General features: G+C 48.6%; 1 protein-coding gene across 1 annotated transcript in view; it reads right to left on the bottom strand.

The window, feature by feature from the left end:
- Positions 1-21,302, bottom strand: part of COL5A1 (collagen type V alpha 1 chain) — a gene marked incomplete at both ends in the record, with an annotated part of 124,897 nt that overhangs the window by 57,213 nt on the left and 46,382 nt on the right. Inside the window, 7 exons of the mRNA XM_079544550.1 lie at positions 4,018-4,080; positions 4,359-4,400; positions 7,421-7,477; positions 7,754-7,900; positions 11,777-12,025; positions 12,160-12,306; positions 14,216-14,347. Coding sequence (XP_079400676.1) covers positions 4,018-4,080; positions 4,359-4,400; positions 7,421-7,477; positions 7,754-7,900; positions 11,777-12,025; positions 12,160-12,306; positions 14,216-14,347 — 837 coding nt within the window. The remainder of the gene's footprint in view (positions 1-4,017; positions 4,081-4,358; positions 4,401-7,420; positions 7,478-7,753; positions 7,901-11,776; positions 12,026-12,159; positions 12,307-14,215; positions 14,348-21,302) is intronic.

Genomic DNA, 21,302 nt, shown 5'->3' with positions numbered 1-21,302 from the left:
GACTCTCAGTCGGTGTAAAAATCTGTGTCGCTCTCATTACATAAATAGAGATCTGCTGATATATAGCAACCAAGAATGGGGACTTCAGCTTTCATTTGGTGCAGTGCTCTACAATGCCACGCTGAACGTAAAAACTGGTGCAGTATTTCAAAGGAATGCTTTAGCTGAAATCTTACTGCATTTGTTATCTAGCTCCTTCAGTAGGAGACAGTGACAGACAGTGGTCTTCAGAGCAGTGCCCAGCAGCACGGACCATGGGCCCTTATTAGTCCAGTTTTGAGCTTTAAGTCACCCTCACAGAATACTCTCCTCCCATTTTTGGTCCTGGCCAGAGAATTACACGAGCAGAGCATTCAGGGCATTCCGAGCAAAGCAGTCTGACACAGGAACTGAAAGTTTCAAGACTTTTAGAACCGCACAGAGGACATTAGGGACCCTATTACACTTCTGGGATGCAAAATTGTCCTCAATGGAGATGAGCCCATTGGGACACAAGGACTGCGTGGTCTTGGGAAATACAACACAGGCACTGAGACCAACCTTTGCTCAGAGCCAGAGGCTGACAGGAGCCCAGCAGCACCCAGACACCCCCCCCAGTTACCAACACGGCAGGGTCAGTGACCAAGCTGTGGTCTGTTCCAGTGCTGCAGAGCACCTTGTCCAAAAAAACAAAAAGCATATTTTTCTCCCAGTTTCTTCATTCCATTCTGGAATACTCCACATTCCTTTCTTTCCTCTACTGGAAAGGCCCCCTCACATCACTCCTCTCACAGATAGGCTGGCTGCAGCTATACTGGTGTCACAAGCGCTTCTTCATGCTGTAAAATTACAGGGATAAATGAACCAACCAACATAATGAATAAAACAGAGCTAAATGAGTGTTGGCCAATATTAACACAGCTGAATATTGCTGTTATATTAATTCAGTACACCTGTCTGATTGCAAATATAAAGTCTATCAGATGCAATGTTCCTCACTGTACGCATATAAGCGCCATGTAAATTCATGAGCGACAGGCAGGGTTAATAATAAACAAATTAAAGAGGAGCTGCTCTAATTGAAGAGAGTGTTTTTAATACAGTTGCAGCTCCTGGCTTTGCAAATTCATTGCTTCTCTATGTGCAATATGTCGTATTATGTTCTGTTCTGGACACTTAGCAAAAGCAAGATGTGCACACTGTGCTTGAATGCAAATTGAGCCTTTTATTTCAAGGTGTGTAACAGTAACACCAGGGACAGCATGATGCTGCTGATGGGCTTTGTGTGGCCATTCAAGGGGAGCCTGGAAACGTCCAGGCCAGGCAATGCCTGCACACGCATGGACAACTGACACAAGTACCAGCCCCCTCATCAGCACGGTCAGCATCCATCTCATAACACAAATGAACTGCTAGGAGCCAAAGAAGAGTAACAAAGTAGTAGAAGAGCAAGTTGGACAGCACACAGCCAACCTCAGAGCGGCATCCCATGTGTTAAGCCAACCTCTGTGCAGTGATTCATGGGTTAAACTAACTTCTGCGAGCAGTGGCTCAGCCCACCACTGCATATTGACTTTCTGAGCTCGCAGACACCGATCAATGGAGCTCCGTCAGGGCCCCTCGTTCTCAGTCATGTCACAAGCACAAGAAATGTTATTACTGTTCCATCAAAAACCAATAAATACACGTGGAGCGTAAATGAGGTGGGGGGCTTTACAGAAGCACACTGGGGGGGTTGCAGGAGTGTGGTAGCAGGTAAACTCCAGCCAAATCCCCAGAGACCAGCACTGCAACAAAGAGCTTTAATTAAAAGACCAGGGCTCAAGTCAGCCACGTTGCCACAAAAAGACACCAACACCTAAACTATCTCCTCAAATACACCTGAAAACCAAAAGAGACACCTCCAGTGTGGGTCAGCAATGCGGGGGATGGAGATGCACTTTGATGGGTGGGAGAGGAAGGGTGAAAGGGTGGTGCTGGGAGGGACGAGGGACAGAAAAGAAACTCAAGAATGCTTTTTCAGAGTGACCCCAAGCATTTCCTGCAAGGGATCAGAGTTGGGCTTTAAAAGCTGAGGGTGGAAGAGGGTGGGGGGGGATAACCAGTCCACAAAAAGGCTTCTGTGGCACGGCGGCTCAGCCCCTGCCCAGTGCAGAGAGCCCAGATATGAAGGACTAAGGGAGAAATACTTCAGTGTTCTGCCCAATTGGTGTTCACACGCTGCGATGCATCCCATCCTGGAGTGGAAAGGTGATCAGCCACTTCCAGGATGGGGGACATGGCTGGTGCAAGAAGCAATAAAATCCAAAGGTTTGATGCACATTTGACATTGACTTCAGAGGAGGCCACAGCAAGCCTCCAGGATCACATCAACATTAAAAATGAGTCTGCACCGAGCTCCTCTGTCACGTAGAAATCTTGTTCTGATTCTCTGTAATGGAGCAAATTCTCTCTTGTTCATTCCAGGTCGTAGGTTATGCAATTAAAATCGAAAATTAAGTGAAAAGAAGAGATAAACAACAATGCCTCAACACGAATCCTTAATAGAGAGCTGCAGCAATTAGCTGCGCTAAGACACATCAGAACAACACAACATCCGTTGTCTGTGCAGACCTTCCCACTCTGCATGGACAGAACTCAACAAAATCCAAGGGAATCTGTCAGAGGAACGGGAAGCCATGCAGATATAGTGGGTCTGGGTCTCCCCATCCTTTCCCAACCAGGTCGCAGGGACAAATGGGACACAATTCCTTATCCCGAAAGCAGCTGCTGAAGCAGCAGAAGATGCCATGGTGCCAGGAAAACATGCTCAAGCCCTGACCATCACACTGGGAACTGAGAGCTGCTGTGCTTTCCCAGAGAAATACTGGAAATAAAGGTCCCAGACTACCTTCAGACCCCCATCTGCAGGGTTGCTTTTGCCCTTTTGGCCAACAGGACTGCTGGATGCCTCAGCCCACCAACAGCCCTGTCCTTAGGGCTGCTTTTACTTTTAGGTGAATTTCTGATGCCCACTAAAACTGCTCCCAGCAGCCCCCGAGCCCAATGCTGCCCTGGATGCTCATCTCAGTGCTGCTGCCCAGCCACCCTAGAGCTGGTTTTGCTCAGTGTGAAGATAATCCAGGCTTTCCCAACACGCCTCACTTTCTCTTTTAGCCACTCTCTACAGAAATCTGTGCTGTTCCAAGTCAAAACAAGTCTCATTCACTGCTGATGGGAGAAAACATAAAACCTCCCAAAGAGAAGATCATGCACACAGCGTCCTGGGCAGGAGACATGCCCCAAATAGAACAGCAATGTCCTAGCAGCTATTCTGAAGGCATATGTGACTGCACTCAACGTAAAAATGCATCAAGGTATCGAAACAGATATCAAGCTCCATTTGCTTTGTTCATGCAAACTTGCTGAAATCAATGAATTTATCTATACAAGAGGTTGGCTGCACCAAGGGGATGCGCTGGTGCTCCTCCAAAACCAAGCTGAAGTTACATCAAAAGCAAATGCACAAGTGCTCAGGCACAGCATTGCTAAATCACATCAGTCAGTCACTAGTGCTTGCTGGTTCAGTTCAATAACCCATCCAGTGCAAAGGTGAGATGCTGCACAGAGCGATCCTCCCAACAGGGGCAGTCTGGGACACAAAAAAGGTGGAGGGAACACAGCAAGGATGGTGGAGTGACCCCAGGGGTTGTGCTGGGATGCAAGCAAGCCCAACCCACTGCTGTAGTGAAGACTCAAAGTTGTGGTCCCCAGCTGTTCGTCCCTGGATGCAAAGGTTGCCTTCATCACAGTCCAAGCACCCTTTAGGACTTGCAATCTCTTTGCCTGATCTCATCACAGTATCATCATAGAATCATTGAAGGCTTGGGTTGGAAAGGACTTTGAAGATTTTGAGGCATTAAAACCAAAGATTCAGAGGAGATTGCTATCAAATGCCTTGCGCAACCAGCAGCATGCAGGACTCCAGTGCTGTCCCCTTCTGAACACACAAACTGAGGAAAGGCATCAGCCAAACAGGAGAAGAACAGGGATACTCACTCTCTCCCCAGGATCTCCCATTAAGCCCACAGGTCCAGTTGGTCCTGGAGGTCCTGGAAGGCCCTAGCATAGAAAAGACAGGGAGAAAAAAAAAAAGCCACTGAATGGAAACGTGTTATTATTTGTAACATTCATGCAAAGAGGAGGAAAAGAAATAGGGCTTTCTGTTTATTTTGACTCCAGAAAAATCAACCCCAAAGCATTCATACGCACACACACGGCATGTGGAAGCAATAGAGCCCGGGACCAGCTGTGTGCTGAGCCCTGTGCAGGCATCAGCCCCCCGCAATGCATGCATCCAGCTCCACCAAGCTGCAAGGTGTAACCCCAACACCACTTACTGCAGGGCCTTCGGGACCAGGGGGGCCTTCCACAAGCATACCCTAAACAGGAGAAAGGAATAACAGCGATTAGCAAGGCACATCCTCAAAGCCAACCCAACTTCAGGGCTGAAAACCCAATGCTTTCTCCATCCTTAAATAGCCCAGGCCTTGCTGCTAGCTTCCACGCTCCCTCAGTGACATCATCAAAGCCAAATATCATTTATTTGGATCATGCAGGGCATGGAGAAACAGCCCCTCACCCCAGCATGGGGCTGCCTTCCTGCTCACTGCCTTCCTCCCCTCACTAAAGGGCAAAACTCAGCTATGGAGACGGGGAGAAGAGCTCCTTTTTGGGAAGCAGCAGTCTCTGAGACCCAGCAGCTTGGAGAAAAAAAAACAATAGAAAGTTAATAAGCAAACTGCAAGGGTTTTGGGTTTTTTTTTGAAATTACTTTCCTAGCAGGCTGCACACTGTGATTTACTCTGTGTACCCAGGAAATGACTGTGCAGGCAAAACAGCAGAATTATGTTATTCCATTCCTTTTCATCTAAATATTTTGTCCTAACTTTAAATCAGGTCTAGCCCATACTCAGTGGAATTGAGCTGTTTCTGTTCACTTATTTATTTGGTTGTTCTTCCCCTTCATGGCTATGTAAGAGGCCACAGAGAAATCTCCCATTCAAGCAGACAAACGCTTTCTAGAAGTAATTTCACTGCCAACCACGGCGGCATTGCTCTCCTCTGGCTGGGAATTAGATGTAATCCCTACACAATACTCTTTCAACCCACACTAAATATGAGCTCCTTGCTGTTGAGGGCTACCAGGATGGGGCAGGTGATCCTGATCCCCCAGCAATGACACCCACAAGGCCCTATCTCCTTTTCCATAGAAAATCCCAGAGCTATCAGCAAACATCTCCCCACATAGGGACCACAGAGCCCATCCCCACTGAGACAAACGATGGCACATTGGTGAGTTGCAGCCTCCAATACAGAACCCAACACCAACCCTTCCCCTCCCCTGTGCTAACAGTGTCTCCAGGCTGATGCAGAGAGCCCTAAGCTCACATCAGTCCCTCCCAGAACTTTCTGGGGATGCCACCAGGGTTTCTATGGCCTGAGCATGCACGGGGCTGAGCTCTGCTTCCCACGGCCGGCTGCAGGATGCTCCTATGCACAGCCTGGGTTAATTAGCCCATTCACGATGCAAACATCCTTGGCATCTTCCCATATTTATCAGTTGGTTTATGTTGAGCTCCAGCTTTAGGGACATCTGGAGATTCTCCTCGGCAAGAGATCACTGCTGTTTACATGACCGCTCATCAGCAGTGGGGATATGGGAGGCTGTGGGGGCATGCCACCATAGGGGACTGCCTTGGGGGCGGCAAGCAGAGCACATGTTTGGGGCCATCCAGGGGAAGAAGGGATGTCACTCCCCTCAACACCCCGTCGCCACCCACAAGTGAGGCTAACACTGCAGAAAAAGCACAAAAACTGGCCACAGCGCAGAGAGGAGCTGTGCAAAAGCTGATCAAACCCTCTCCGAAGGCAGCTGTGAGCACCTGACTCTGGCCCAAAGCAGGGAAAGGCAGCCTGTCACCCCCACAGCTGGACCACGGGGGTCCCAGCATCCCGACCACAACCCTGAGCAGCCTGTGCTGCCCTGCTGCTTCCAGCGAGCGTCAGCACAGAGCAAGGATTGAAAGACAGGCAGCTCGAAGGCAAAGATGAGAGAATTCAGCAGAAACCCGCCTTCGGTTTTTCTTTTCACCCCTCTGCTGCAGCTCCGATCGAAAACCAGATAAAGAACGCAGCAAAAGTGAATTTCTCTCTGTTAAAGAGGAACTGAACGGATAGGAACACGGCGGCATTTGGTCTTGTTTACTCTCTGGCAAAAGCTATACGTGCTCCAGTGTTTTGAAATAGCAAAGGCGGCCAAATTCTTTCAGGATGATTAAACTTAACCATTATTTTGTAACGTTTCAGATTAGTTCCGGCCCAGGGTGGGCTGCTGAAGCTGCCTTCTCCATGTTGCTGCATGGTTCAGCAAAGCGTTCGCTCCTTGCCTTTGTTTGCAGAGTGAGAGCAGGACCCAGAAGGGAAGGGTCAGAAATGCTTTCATAAGGCAGTGATGGAGGCCTGTGAAGCCCAACAGCTGCCCCCAGCTCCTCACTCTGCCAGCATCGGCAATGTCTCCTTGAGAAGGAAATGGAGGAAGAATTGGAAGAGAAAAGAATGGTCTGTGGGTAATGGGAAGTACAACTGCTTCTCTGGGCACTGCTTGGGCTCTCCTCCAAGAGGAACTGGGCTAACTGAGCTGCTGGTGTGCAGCCTGGCCCTTTGGAAACGTGGCTGGCGAGGTGAGTACAGCAATGTCAAGCCCTGCTCCCAGCCCCAGGAGCACCCCAGCACCTCAACAGGGACACAGACATGTGCCAGCAACCCCTTGGTCCTGCTGAGGGCATGTGAGCAGCACTGGGGAGCCCCAGCTCTATCTGCACCTATGGGATGCTCTGCTGGGCACCCACCTTTTGTGTAGATTGCACAGTTTATAACCATTCCTTAGAAAGCAAAACAGGAATGGGTCAGAGTGGAACTGTAAAGAAGGAAAGCACTGATGTTCCCCCTGGGACAACACAGGGCTTTTCTGGAAGCTGCTGGGACCTGGGAGCAGGCAATGGAGCAATCTGTGCTCTGAGAACCCTTTATTTGCACAGAGACAAACCCATTGGCTGCATCATTAAAGCCATCCCCAAGCAGAGGTTTTGGGTCAGAGTGTGGTCTGGCCCCAGGCTGCAGGAGTAGCGTTGTGGGACCTCCAAAATCCCTATAGAGATGGGGAATGGCCTCTCCTCTGCCAGGCACTTCCATTCTGGAAGGTCTGGGGTTGCGCTATAGCAAATGAGATGTCATGGGAAATTGAGCACTTCCTTCCTAATTTAAGCTGCTCTGTGAATTGTCTTAAAAAGAAATAATTACGGTATTTTATATTAAAATGGACCAAGTAATGGGAAATTTTCTTCTCAGCTGTACTACCAGGAGCTCCACACCACAGAGAACGCAGAGAAGTTGTCCTTACCGGCTCAATTATGGCAGGCTCGCCCTTCTGCCCCTTCTCACCCCGTGGGCCTCCAATCTGCAGCAGAACAGAATGGAACAGAGCAAAGACAAGCAGTCAGAGAGAGCATCACCGGAACCAATGGTCTTGAGCAGGAACAGGAGGCAATATCACGATATCTCTGCACAGCACAAATGGAGCAAGGAGACGTTGATGGCATGGCAAACATTGCCTCTTGGGTGGATGAACCCAAGTGGGATGGGATCCCCACCTTTTGCATTGCTCGTCTTGAGCTGTGGAGGAAGAAAATAGTTTCTGAAGCGTGCATTTGATGGAAAAAAAAAACTCCCTTACCCCTTCGTAGATGGTGTCCTGGTTGGCAGGCATCCCAGGCCCAATGTCAGGAGACACTGTTCTGTCATAATAGTAGTAATTCCCATCATATTCTTTTATCGTTTCCTCAGTGAAGTCTTTATCCAGGTCGTCTCCTCCTTGAGCAGCCTGGAAGTGAGAGCAGCAATGCGTCAGGCTGCAAATCTCTGCAGGATGTGCAATGCTGAAAGCCCAGGAGGGGACCGTGGGGTTTGGGGAGGGAAGCAGCCTCATGCTAATGGTTGTCAATAGAAAGCACAAGAAAGTTTAATTCTGAAGTTTTAAGGTCTCCGGTGACCTCCAAGAGTCTCCCCCAAAGGAAGGCAAGAAGAATGGAAGGATCTTCACACAACTCTGGCCTTCCCCAGCAGCACCAACCCTCCCCCCAAGCATAAAATAACAGTGAAAGTGCAACGGTCTGAGTGAGGCAAACAAAGCAGCACAAAGCAGGGGTTTGTGCTGGGACATCCCCACAGACTCCAGAGGCTTTGACAAACGTGGAACTGAATTTTCCTGCTCGCCTTCCACAGCCTGAATATTGAAGCCATCGGATTAACAAGCACCAAGTAAATGAATAAATAAACCGAACCCCATCCCATTCTCACCATCCCAGTCAAAAAATGCAACGCGCCGTGGTGAGAAGCAAATTACAGGAGGAAATGTGGAAAAATCCCAGTTTGTTTATACAAAGCCCTCCTGTTTGTTTTGTCTGCTATCCAAGTCCACCCTGCTTTTCCAAAAAGCAGGGGCAGATTTTACAAATCTGATGCATTAACAGCTAAAATCCTTTCTGCATCTTCACAGCAACAGATGCTGCAGTACAGAGACACCAGACATGTATCACAGTTTCCTTGCTTATGTCCACCTCCCTGCCCTCTCTGCAGCCACTTCTCTCCTTCAGTTGGAGGGGCACTATAAGGAAGGAAATGTTCTGATAATCATTTTGTTTCCTTCCCTTCTTGTTAATGAACAAAATGGTCCATAAATCGAATTACTTCCAGTGCTTCCCGGAGAGATTATCTCTTCACTGCTATGAATTCAAAATCACTTAAATGCCACCATCATTTGCAGACCTTGTTTCTGTGCCAGAACTGCTCAGAATCCATGAGCACGAGCATCTGTATCTGCATGCAGGAGGATTTAAAGAAGCCTCATTAGAAGGCAGTGCGCTTCCTACTTCTGCCCACTTTCATCGTTTAATCAGCAAGGAGAACTCGTGACAAGTCATCCCATCTCATACTTTCCTGAACCAGAGCATTGAAAACGTGGGGACAGAGGCAAAATCCAAAAGAGCATCACTGAATTCCACAGCTCTGCTACAAAGCAGTTCCCAACAACCTGCATCTCTCCCCGTTCCCTTGCTATGCCGTGGCCATTTGGGAAATGGTTATGTCTGATTACAGCAACATTCAAGGTATGGAGCAGAGAGCCTCAAAAGTGAATTTCTTTGCCAATAATTCACAAGAAATCTTCTAGGAATGATTCTTAACCCAAAGTCTGGATAAGGCCAGAAGTGGGTGGCAGGCACGTAACCAGACATTGACATCTCAGATGTAGTCCTTATGTGTTTCTGAAACAAATATTTGGCAGCACACAGCTAACAGATCCAAGTTGCTCCCAGATCCATTTTTTGACTCTATGATAAAATATGAAATATAAAATGATTCTAAACTACTCCTTTCTAAACCACTTGATGATGGCTCCTGATTAGAAAGCTGGGAAAGCTTTGCATTAGTTTTCCTTTGCACCGTGCAAACGGATCAGGTGCTGTCACACCTCTGCTATCCTGTTAAAACTCTTTTTATCTGCGTTTGCACTTTGAAACCTTCAAGCTTGTTCATCTCCCTACAAAGCTTTTAGAGAGAACACAGCAAACTTCCTCAAATTGCATTTCGTGACACGAACATCCGAAATGCCTCTTTTGATGTTTTGATATCCCCAAATCAATTTGCTTGGAAGAAGATAATATCCTGGATTAGCGGGCAGAGCAGAAGGGACGCTCTCTGTGCTGAGATCTTCAGGTGCTTCGGAAAGAGAAAGAACAAAAGCAGCCTGAATTCAGAACACAGTGCAAAAAGAAAAGAGGAGGTCAAAAAAATCATTGTGCAAAGTACTGCTATGCTCCATGGCTGATAACAACCTCATTTAAATCATCTTTTAGCCTTCCTTTTCAAGAAAGCGATGCAGCTTTGTGTGTGTGCATCCGGACAAGCAAAGCAAACTGCTTGATGAATAGCAGGCAATGAACAGAATATATCTGTCCCCAGCTCCTCATGTTCACAGGAGTATTGCTGCCTACTAAATCTCAGCATTGCTCCGCTGACATTTATCACAGAGTCATTAGCTGTAAGCAAACTCAAGCCCAGGAAAGTAAACAGCCTAAGCCTGCCTCCAAAACCTCTCCCCCAGTCTCCTGTATCTCCAAGTCCCTTAGAATTCCAACCATAGGAACTACAGTCTGCCCAAAATCCAGACAGGTGAACTCAGCAGTGACATCCTCACGTCCACACTGCTCAGACTGCTCTGCTGCTGGATGAAAGCATTCAGCTTCACCAGGAGCTCATGGCTGCAGGTGGGGCTCCCAGCTCCCACCCTGCGGTGCAAACCCTCATCCCCTTGGCTATGTGCACCTTCTGGGGCTCTGTCACACTGCATCAGCCCTCACTGCATGGGAACCTCCTGCAGCTGGGCATCACTGCAGGATTCAGTGGATGAAGTGGAGCAGACTCCCACCCCCAAGCAGTGCCACGGCCTTTCCCATTTATGTGCACCTCCGAGCTGCTGGAGGTGGGCAGCCTCAGGATGCCCTGTGATGCTTTGGGAGAGCAGGCTGAGTTTTCACACAGGAAAGCTTTGCCCAGTATTTCCCTACCTGAGCTTTGCTCCTTTTCTATTTGATTTTCCTAACAATTTAAAGAGGCCCTTAAGCCTCTTATTTCCGCTTCCAAATTTTTTTTTATTTTTATTTTTTTTTTTAAGATCACCCTATCCAATCTTTAATTCCTCTCTATTAGAAAGCACAAGTTTGGCCAAAAATTTCTGGATCAACGTCAGGAAACAGAAACATTTCCCATCCTTTGGTTCCCTCAGGCTGGCGCTCGGTCCATCCATCTGCTGGAGTGCTTTTCTTTCCCCCTGAGCATCTCTCCACTCCACTCAGCCTTCTCCCAACAGCTCCATCCCATCCGTCTGGGCTCAACACCCCTCACTCTTCAGCTCTTCCTTGGACACTTTCCCTGACACCTTTTAATTCACGCTTTCAGGCCCAGCTCCAATTATCTTGGCCAGCTTCTGCTTTCTTTTTTTGCCACTCTCTGACATCTCCCAGCAAGCCTTGAGTTTCACGGTCCCATCGCTCACTCCTACTCTGCTCAAGGAAGAACCACAGAACACTGCCAAATCCCATCCCAGGAAACCTCATCCTACCATCAGCTCCCCATGCTGATGCTCCTGGGTAACGACAAAGTTGCCTCATCAACTAGAAAGTTATTTCCTTGCCTGGCGAGCTATGCGACACAGCTGCATGACAGCTCATTTCAGTCTCATCAGAGGATGAGACCAACAAAAACAAAAAACTGGGCAAGCCTTAAGGGCAGAGCAGTCTCAAGTGTGACATGGTGACATTAAATGTGGGGAACCAAAAACGCAACGGCTCCAAAGAGTATCAGCTGTGGAATCTGGGCTGATTCCACTGTCAGTAGATCTGCAACAAGACAGAGGGCCTCTGTGGGCAAATGGAATAACTCAAATGTGAGGGTTTGTCCCAGTGTTGAAGTTGTTTGGTTGTGTTTTTTTTTATGTTTCAATCTGAAAAATGTGGAAGCGCCATTCAGTAAGAATGACAAAATGAAAATATCCCACACCCTGACACTTCCTCTCACAGAGCTGCCCGAGCCACCTGCAGGTTTATCGTATGGATCATCGCATCTCCTTTGCTCAGGGCTAAGAAATAATAGAGATGACATACATATAATCAAATGAAAGGAAAAGGATTCATTAAATTACATCAGTCTCATTGTAGGTGATGACGGTACTCGTGGGGAGCTCCGCTTCCACGGCGTTTTCAGTGAGCCCTCCCTGGGGGTCTACTTCCTCGTTGTAGTTGATGTCTTCATAGGGCAGAGGTGTGAAGTACTCCTCGTTGATGGTTTCATAGTTGTACTCATCCACCAGGGGGTCGTCCACGGGTGCAGATCCTTTGGTCTGCCTGCTGGGGTCCCCTGCTTCAGGGGATGGCGTGGGGGAAGGATAGTCCTAGTGTGGAAAATAAAAATCAAACTAGCATATATGAAAACCACCACAACAGGTGGAACAAAACAGATGTTCTGCATCGCCCTCCACTCCCCAGTTCACAGCTCCTTTTATCAACCAGGACCTCACGTGGGTACCTGCTTGGTTTCGGGTCTCTCTCCAGCAGCTACTCCTGGGGGTGCAGGTTTGGTGGTGGGTGCTTCAGGCTTTACAGCTTCGTCAACATCTTCATAGTAGGGGTACTCATAGTAGTAGGTGTCCCCTTCTCCCTCCCCATCGGTATACTGCAGAGAGAATACAAGCAGCAGAACATCAGCCGGTGGCACCCAGTGGATGCCCAGCAGCCCTCTGTAGGTTGCCTTCACACCAGTGGTCCATGCAGCACTACATTTCTGCTGTGGAGTGACCATGGCAGTTTCCCTTCCTCTCGTACTTCAGCTTCTGCAACACCCGGAGCCTGAGTTTGGGCTGCTCTGTGCTTTCAGGTCCCCGCTAATCTCTCAGCCCAGGGGCAATTTCTGCCTTAGCAAAGAGAGCAAAGCCACTCACTGCAGGAATTTGGTCACCCTCAGCTACCCTACAGAAAACAGAAACACAGTTGTGTTGTTTTTTAACACACAATTGGTGAGCCTTCCTGGCTCACGTCTCAGATCTGCAGAGGGCAACGTGCATCACACCACCACTCCAAGAAGCCAGGCTGCTCTTTTCTCTCCTAATAGCATGCCTGTGATTTCCTATCTGCCCGTGACCCGCAGGCAGGAGGGCTTCAAAACCCAGATATTTTCAGAGTTTTCCACAAGGCGTCAGTCATTCTTCAGAATGAAATACAAACCAAACGTTTGGTTACAGCCGGGCACGGCCAATCTCTTTGCCAGCCCATCACTCCGGCTGGCAGCAGTCGCCTGGACGAGTTATTCTTACACAGAGCAACACAGCCCAGAGACAAGCCAGCCCTTGTTGCACTGCTGGCTCCAGAAGAAGAGCTTTCTTTTCCTACTACCATGCACTTTGATCACACCAGAGTCTATCCTTCAGCAGTGCTGGCAGCATGGTTACAGCTTCCATGGGCCGCACTGCTACAAGCTGCACTCTGCTCCCCAAAGCAGCTCCTTAACCCAAAGCCCGTGGTGCATGAGCCAGAACACAGCAACGGCACTGCAGATCAATGGGGAGAAGCTGAGAGTAAAGCAGAAGGCACTGCACTCCTGCAAGCCCGGCAGAAACAGCAGCCAAGGCACTGAGAAGTGCCTGAGGGTGCCAGACGCTTTAATTGCTGTGAGCTGAGCTTGAGACCTCTTCTAAATGTGTCAAATTCAGATGATGGTCTTCTGGAAATCAGCCCCACTCAGACGTTTCCGATTGAGCAGCAGAAATACGGAGGCACCCCATTTATTATTATTTTTTTTTTCCCTTTACTTTTTCTAAAGAAAATAAGCTCTGACTGTAGGAAAAGCTGCCTTGTGCAGCCCAGAAGCTCATACAGGAGAAATCATTACAGATCAGCTGGGACCATTTCTGCCAAAAGGAAATTCAAATGGCAAACGTACAGGCAAAAAAAAATTCCTCCTCCAGCCTTTGACACCTGTCGTTTCAAAGGAGTACCAGTAAAAAAAAGGACTTAATCTGCTTTCAAGTTTAAGAGCTAAAATTGGATTTTAGAAACAGGTGCACATTTTGGATGGGGTTTGGTCTGCCTGGGAAGGTCAGTGCTTCCATCGGCTCAGGATCTGTTCTCTGCAAGGTTCTGAGCTTTGAGCAAACCTGCACTGCATTCGCTGGAAGAGCACAGATGAGAAGGGAAAGCCCTGTGGGTAGGAGACCAGGACTGCAGGATCCTAAGAACAACCTCTGCTTCAGCCACTGCATTATAAAGGATTTACAGCAAAGTGGGACAGGAGAAAGACTGGATAGGGGGAGGAAGTTTTTGCCTATAAGGGCAGTGCAGCACTGGTACAGGTTGCATAGAGAGGCAGTGGTGCCCCATCCCTGCAGACACACACGGTCAGATTGGAGGGGTTCTGAGCACCCAAGCAGGGCTTGGGTGTCCCTGTTCACTGCAAGGATTGTGAACACATGGCCTTTAAAGGTCCCTTCAGATTGAAGCAAGCAAGCTAAGCTTTGCAACCACAGCACGGAGCCCCATATCGCTGCCCCCCAGGGCATCCCCACCTGCAGCCACGAGCTCCTACTCACGTATTCATCCTGGTTGGGGTCCTGGGACTGTGGAGAGTCGGGGACAGCGGTGTCACAGTCGGGGCTGTAGTGCTCACAGTAGTCATGGGCTGCCCGGGGGTCGGCCACGATCAGCAACTGCTGGATGTCACCCTGCAGGGAGGGAAGCCAAAGTCAAGGTTTTAATGATAGCACCAAAAGCAGTTTACTCGCAGCATAAGGAAAGATTTTACTGCTTGGATTGTTGTAGCTGATGGTTTAGTTAGGGGAAAAAAAGTCTTTTTTAATGATAGAAAAATACTGTGAAGGCGTCGGGGGAGGGAAAAAAAAGGAGCATTACAGCACAACTACTTGGGCACATAATAGGAACCAGAAGCTCAGAGGAGAGCCTGGCCAGAACGTCTCGGAGCCCCATGGAAAACCAAAGGATATTTTTGAAACAGGAGGTCAGGCTCAACTCCATGCACGCACTGCAGCCGTGACCACCCTGCAACAGCACACGGAGCTCTCTGAATATCCACACTGCCCTAAAATTCAGCCCTGCTTTAAGCCTACTGCTCTTTGTGAATAACCTTTAGAAAATGAACCGAAAACGGGTCGCAGCCTCGGAAAAGATAGGAAAGCAAATTAAATAAATAAAGCCAAATTATTGCCTCACAGAATGCGCCCCGTATCCAGCTCTCCATCACCTGCAGTGCAGCCTGCTGGGCCACGGGATTACCTGCACCACATCATCCCAATGCCAAGGGCAGCTCCAGGCTTCCCATCACTGCAGGATGCCCAGCCTGACCATGACAACTCGCTTGGAGCTCCTGCTGGGAATAATCTCCCAGCTGCTATATCAGATCACAGGAGCCCAGCTACCTCTGCCCCCATGACAGCCACGTGAAGACACTGATGCCCTTCTCAGCAAGGTGCTTAAAGCTTCCCATTTTGCACGAGGTTATGAGGAGTGTCCGGTGCTGTTGGAAGAAGTTGAAATAAAACAGTCACTACAGCAGGCTTGGTCTTTGTCTCCAAGAGGCAGGGAAGGAAGGCTGAAAGCTTTTTTCCTGATAAGGTGGGATTTACACCTCAAGGAGAGCTGATAGTCTGTATCCTGTCAGAGACCAGAATTAAAGTTGTTTTTTCTTGAGGAAGAGATAAAGCAAAGAAAGGCACGCTGGCTAAACACGGTGCAAAAGGTTACACAGGAGAGAATTTGCTGTAGCTGAATTCACTCTTAGCCTCTGCTGACAGCATCTCCTGAACTACATGTGAGACAAAATCTCGTCTCAACCACACTCTGCTTCCAGCAGCAGAATGGGAGCCGAGCATCTTCTTGAGCAAGGCATTGCAAAGCATGGAAGGACATCACTGCAAGTCCCAGAAACTCTGGACTCAAGCTCTGGAGAAAGCCCAAACTCAGCACAAGGTGCTGGGGGATGACAGTGGCCCAGTGAGGAAAACAAGTGAAGCTTCCTGCCACTTCTGGGCTGAGAGCTTAAGAAAGTCGGCGTGCACCTGAGTAACTCCAGCACACAAAGTGTGCCACAGCAAAGCACGAGCTGCCTCAGAGAGTTCCTGTCAAACTCACAGTGCTCCACGAGCATCACTCACCATACCTCCTATTTTCCCATTTCCTTTTCAAACCCAATCAATCATCCTGTCCAACAAAGCTCATCCTTCTCGTGTTCCGGCAGCAGCGTGCAAAACCAGAAGGAAAAGCGATGCAGCAGATTTTGGAGGAATGAAAGCCCCAGGGAGCATCTGAGCTCAAGTGCACTGACGTGGGTCGAGCAGCTCAGGGGCAGAGGAAGGAGGAGAGCTTTGAGGGCTGCTGGACTGTTCATCTTTGTTTCATTAACAGCAAGTGCACAGCTCTGGTGGGCACCCCGTGTTAACATTTGTAAAAAGCAGACAGGAGCGAAACCTTGTTAGCAAAATTCCCAGTCAACTGACCTCATCCCTCAATACAATACAATAACAGGGACTAATTGAGGCCCTAATAAAAGCCCCACTATCTGAACTTCACAGAAGATGCACAAAGCTCCGCTGTCAAGAGCCCCATTTCTTTGATTTAGAAAGGTGACCTTAACTAGAGCAAGCCAAGCGGGGAGGTTTGCTGCTTGTGTGTCCTCTCCAGTGTTGCTGCTAATAAATATCACCCAGAGAGAGCTGCCCCCAACCCCAGCTCTGCTCCTCTGCACGAGTTCTCGCTCCCTGCTGTGGTTACACACAACAGCCAGCCCTCTCTCCTTCTTACTTCAGCATCTGCTTTTTTCAGCACGAGCAGAGATAATGAAGATGCCATAAAGTTAAAGCTAACCTCCCCCCTTTCCGCATCCATTCAACAGCCATAGATTTTCCACGAGGCCTTTGCAAGAGGGGGAACACTCTCCCTTGGTGGCTTAAAGAATTTACCAGCCAAGGAGGGGAGATTTTGAAGACCAAGCTTCAAATAAAGGGGTATCCAAACCACAGAGAATCCAACCTCAAGCCCCACGTGGGTAGTGGGGGAATCACAGACACCTGGGTAGCACAGAGGGCTCTCAAGAAGCCCTTCCAATGCTGCAGCCCAACTCCTGCCTCTCTTGGGCACGCACTGCACAGATAAATAGATTCTTTCTTTTCCTCTGAAAAGAACCAATATTTCATCTGCCTGAAGAGCCAGTGTTTCTAAAGGAAAATAAATCAAACATTGACCTTTATTCCTACAACTTCCTGCAAAGGGGAAGAGGCAGCACAGCACGCTGATGAAAATGATTCTGAATTGTGAGGCTTTTTTTTTTTTTTTTTCTCTCTTTTTTTTCTTTCCTCCACCAAACAGATGTAAGTGCTAACTGTCACAACCAGTAAGAAATTGTTTGACATTTATGGTAAAGCCATTGGTGCCCGATGACTCATTTGCTTTATGGATTAAGTTCCATCAAGGCAGTTGAACTCAGTTCCCCAGCCAGCTCCCAGACAAGACTGGAAAAGCTCTTCAGGAGCATTTTTTAACACTTATTCTATACGTGTGCAAAAATGTCACATCGCTTCCAATGACATCAACTTCAGTAACTTGGAGAAATTGCTGTGGTTCAACAAAACAAACAGCTGGCGAGGAGAAGCACGGTGACTTCATCTGGCATTGGCAGCAGCTCCAGAAGTACTGGGCTTCTTCAGGGCTCCCACTGCAATGCACTAATAATTACTTGGACTGTTGCAATAATTACTTGGGCTGTTGTTTTAGTGCGTTGCCACAGGCACCTTAGTGACAGCGAGCATCTTTAAGAATAATTACTGCTCGCTGAGCCTTTTTAAGCTCCCACATCCAACTCAGATGGCCACCACAACCCGTATGTGGCTGTGATATTAAAACAAAAAAGTCTTAATTCTTAGAAGCAATCAGGATGTTGCCAAGTTTTACTATGACAAACTCACTGGTTTCACAAACACAGACCCAGCCAGCCGCATTAAGAGTGGCAGAAGTTCAGCATGGCTCTGCGATGAAAGCATTGAGATCTCAGCCACCAGCAGGCTTCCAACAAACCTAATCCCTGTCTCAGAGTCGGCCTGCCAGCCCCAGATGTTCCGCTTGATAGAAGCTGTCATCAGCACTTGCCCAGGGATGAAGGCTCACTGCTGAGGACGCGGCGTATCAGCATCGCCCAAGCATCCATCCTTTAAACACAGCTCTGCAGAGGAGAAGCCAAATGGCAGCAATGGGGTCACACCATGACCTGCATCCCACACTGCTCTCGCTGGACCAGCCAGGCATCCTTTGGGCTTCCAAACACGTTGCAGCACAAAACTGGAAGCCAATGAGCTGCCTCAAAAGAGAATCAAAAATAAAGAAGGGAAGGGCTCACGTGTAGCTGTGTGAGTCAGCTGCAAACACTTGGTGGTTGGGATAAAGGCAACACGGATGTTTGCTTCCTCGCCCTGTGCGAGGGGGGCAGCAGGAGCAGACAGGCAGTTCTGCTGTGAGACCTCTGCTATTTCCCCTCCTGTGCTCAGGTCACTGCAAGAATGGATCCCTCCTGACTTTCGGCACTCAGATGGGAGCTTCTTCTGAGCCCTGTTCAGTAAAAATAATCTCACACAGAAAAGGGGACAGATGCCTCTCCAAGAAAAAAAAAAAAGAAAAAACAAAACCCCCCAAAAACCCACAGCTTCAAGCAAAAGCCCTGCTTAAGGACTGACGATGGTTTCCCTTCCTCACCGCATCCTCTCCTGGCTGGTTCTTACAAACAGGGATTTTCAGAGTAAGGAGGTTGCATTTCTTGTGTGCTTGCACACAACACGGTGTCTGTTATGACAGGCTGCAGCGTAGCATCGCAATACAAATTACAAGCTGCTTAGCAACAGCTCCTTAGCGAAAGAGGAGGGCAGGAAAGTTTCTCAGAAGAGAGCAAAAGCCAGATGGCTTTGCTAATTCTGGAGAGCTCCACTGAAGAAGCCATCACTCTGCCAATACCCAAACAGCAGTCAAGGACCCAAGTTGTTAATAGAGTGGGAGATATTCATACAATGTTGACTTCCAAGCAGATACTATTTTTCTCCATTAGCCTCAGTTCTAACGGCCTCCCAATGTCAACAACACCCCACTCCCATGTAAGCACTCCTTGGGCAGTGGCTGCAGCCCCAGGCATGGTGCCGAGCACCTGTGGAAGTGGACAGAGCAAATGGAGAGCCAGAGCTCGCACCAAAGTCCATTTTTGCTCAAGGGATAACACAGCTAATTCCCAAAGACAACACACACAGCGTTCATCCACAGGATGGATTATTTACACAGTGGTGCTTTACAGGCAACAGACTCATCCGCTATTCCAGATACTTTCCTTTATAACGGATGAAAGATTTTCTTGCCTTTCCAAACGCCTGAGTTTGTTATAGCCATTAATCATTCCCAATTTCTTCCCAAGACTTTCCATGGAATCCTCATCGAACTCTAGCAAGCCCAGAGCCCTTTTTCTCTTCCCAGCCCCACATCCCTACCCCCACGCCCATTCACAACGCTCACATCCCGCACCCTTAGAGCATCTCATGTATGGATTGTCAATACCATGAAAAGAAAGGGAGAAGATGAAAAAACCCAGCCATTATTGCTCAAACAGCCACTCCTATGCCAACCCCGCTCCAGCCCCGGCACGGTGCCTAATTGAAACCCTAGTCCTTTCAGAGGGGACATCTAATCACCAGCTTTAAAGTCTTGAACAGCTCCCGGGCTGTTTTATGCTTATGGGCAATTGTATGTAACCTCAACCAACCCCGAGTTTAACAGACTGCGATGGGGGCTGTGGTGCTCAGACAGAACCCTACGTGCGCACCGTGCAACTCATCACCCCAGAAGCCTGGAATGAGCTTTGCTTCCAGAGCACCCCACGTCCTTTCCAGCTTAAAGCCAATGCTGAGACCTTAGAGAACAAGAACTCACCAACCGGGTGGAAGAACACAGCTAAAGCAGATCAGCTACCTGTCATTTCACTAAAATCCAAGAATTTAGAGGATGTTAGGATTGTTTTTCTCTCCGCCCCAAGGAACAGGCACTCTGGAGAGCAGGTGGCACTGGCAGAACTGCAGAAAGCATTAAACCTACCAAGTATTTACTGCAAGGCTATTACATTCCCCTGGTTTTGTTTCAGAGAGGGAAAAGCCCCAGCAGGACCTACAGAACTGTGCTGCATGAGAGGCACTGCTGCAGGCAGCAATGGCACTCGCTCCAACAGATACAAGAAAACAAAGCTTGGAGGAAATAAAACCAAAGGGGAAAAAGCAAAAAGACCCCAGGGTGGACATGGCCATCAGAAAGTGGACCACGGTTAAAAGCTGAGCTCTTGCAGGAGCATCCCGGGTCAGGCAGCGGCTGTCCCACGCACGTAGTGGGGTCAGGGCCAGCTTTCCTTGACTCATGTCTGGGGCTGCGAGCCGCCAGACAGCGGCTGCTTTGCTGAGCCGACAGCTACTCTTAATAATGATCACAGCTAATTGCGCGAGGGAGCCGGACCCACCCAGGGGAAGTGGTGATGAGAAACGACTCCCAGTTATTCTCACGCCCTACAGCTGCCTGCATCAGTCGCTCTGACTGCAATGGCATCGCTGCCAGCATCACCGCCGTGCACCGCAGCCCTTTGGGATTGAATATTTGCGTGCTTTGGTTTTCCCCTTCCGCTTCAAGCTCTCCAGACCCCCCTTAGAACTGCTGCCTCCCATGGGGCCAGTGCTCTGGGGGCGATGCGTCTGCGTTCCTCTCTGTTGAGTGAGCACCAACACCGTAACTCTGGTTGGGATGGGAAGGTGCAGGCAGGGCAAAGCAGCCGCCAAGCAGCAGGGACGGCAGGAAAGGAGAAGGCAGCCAAGCTGACTTCCAAAAAAACTATTAAGCAAACACAAAAGACTGCTGGAACGCACTGAAAGAGAGATATCCTTAACTCACCAGCCATCGTGCCCGGCTCCATCAGTTATTTTTATACATTTTATGGCTTTTTAAACAAACCACAATCTTATCTGCTTGGATGTTCGGGTGTGAAGCAGGCAGTTAGGGACAGGAAAAGGGAGCTGCCATCAGACAGCTTCCTCATACCGCACAGCCCAGCCTGGAAGGACAGACGGACTGGGAGAGACCCGTCTTACAAAAGGCTGCTTTATATTCACTTCTCCTTTACAGCCTGGCCAAGCGCTGCAGTAACACAGGCAAAAATAATATGAGAGGTTTCCGTGGCTATTTCAAAGCGGGGAGAAAAGAATAGAGCACAGTTTGGAGTTTTAAAGGCACAGAAAGAAAGACAAAGAAAAGAAGAAACACCCTGACAGCCCAAACATCTCTCTACCTTGCTATAGGCAGGATATGCCTCCCAAATTTCATTTTCTCATTGTAAAGACTGACTTTACATTTGCAAAATGAGCATTTTTACACTTTTTTTTTGGAGGGGGGGGGTAAATCGTATGCTCTGGGCAGATGTCTGAACCCTGCAGCAGATTAGAAACACATGGGAAGAACAAGGAATCCAAACCACACAACTGTATTAAACTGCGTGACTTCTAGTTCAAGTTTCATCACACTGAAGTAAATATTTTTTCCCTAAAGCAGCAGCTGCAGGTGAGGTTATCCACACGAGGTGCTTCATATCTGCACATACGTGCA

The sequence above is a fragment of the Tetrao urogallus genome (genome assembly GCF_951394365.1).
Source record: "Tetrao urogallus genome assembly, chromosome: 19".
NCBI classification, from domain to species: domain Eukaryota; kingdom Metazoa; phylum Chordata; class Aves; order Galliformes; family Phasianidae; genus Tetrao; species Tetrao urogallus.
This window is presented reverse-complemented; position numbering and strand designations above follow the sequence as displayed.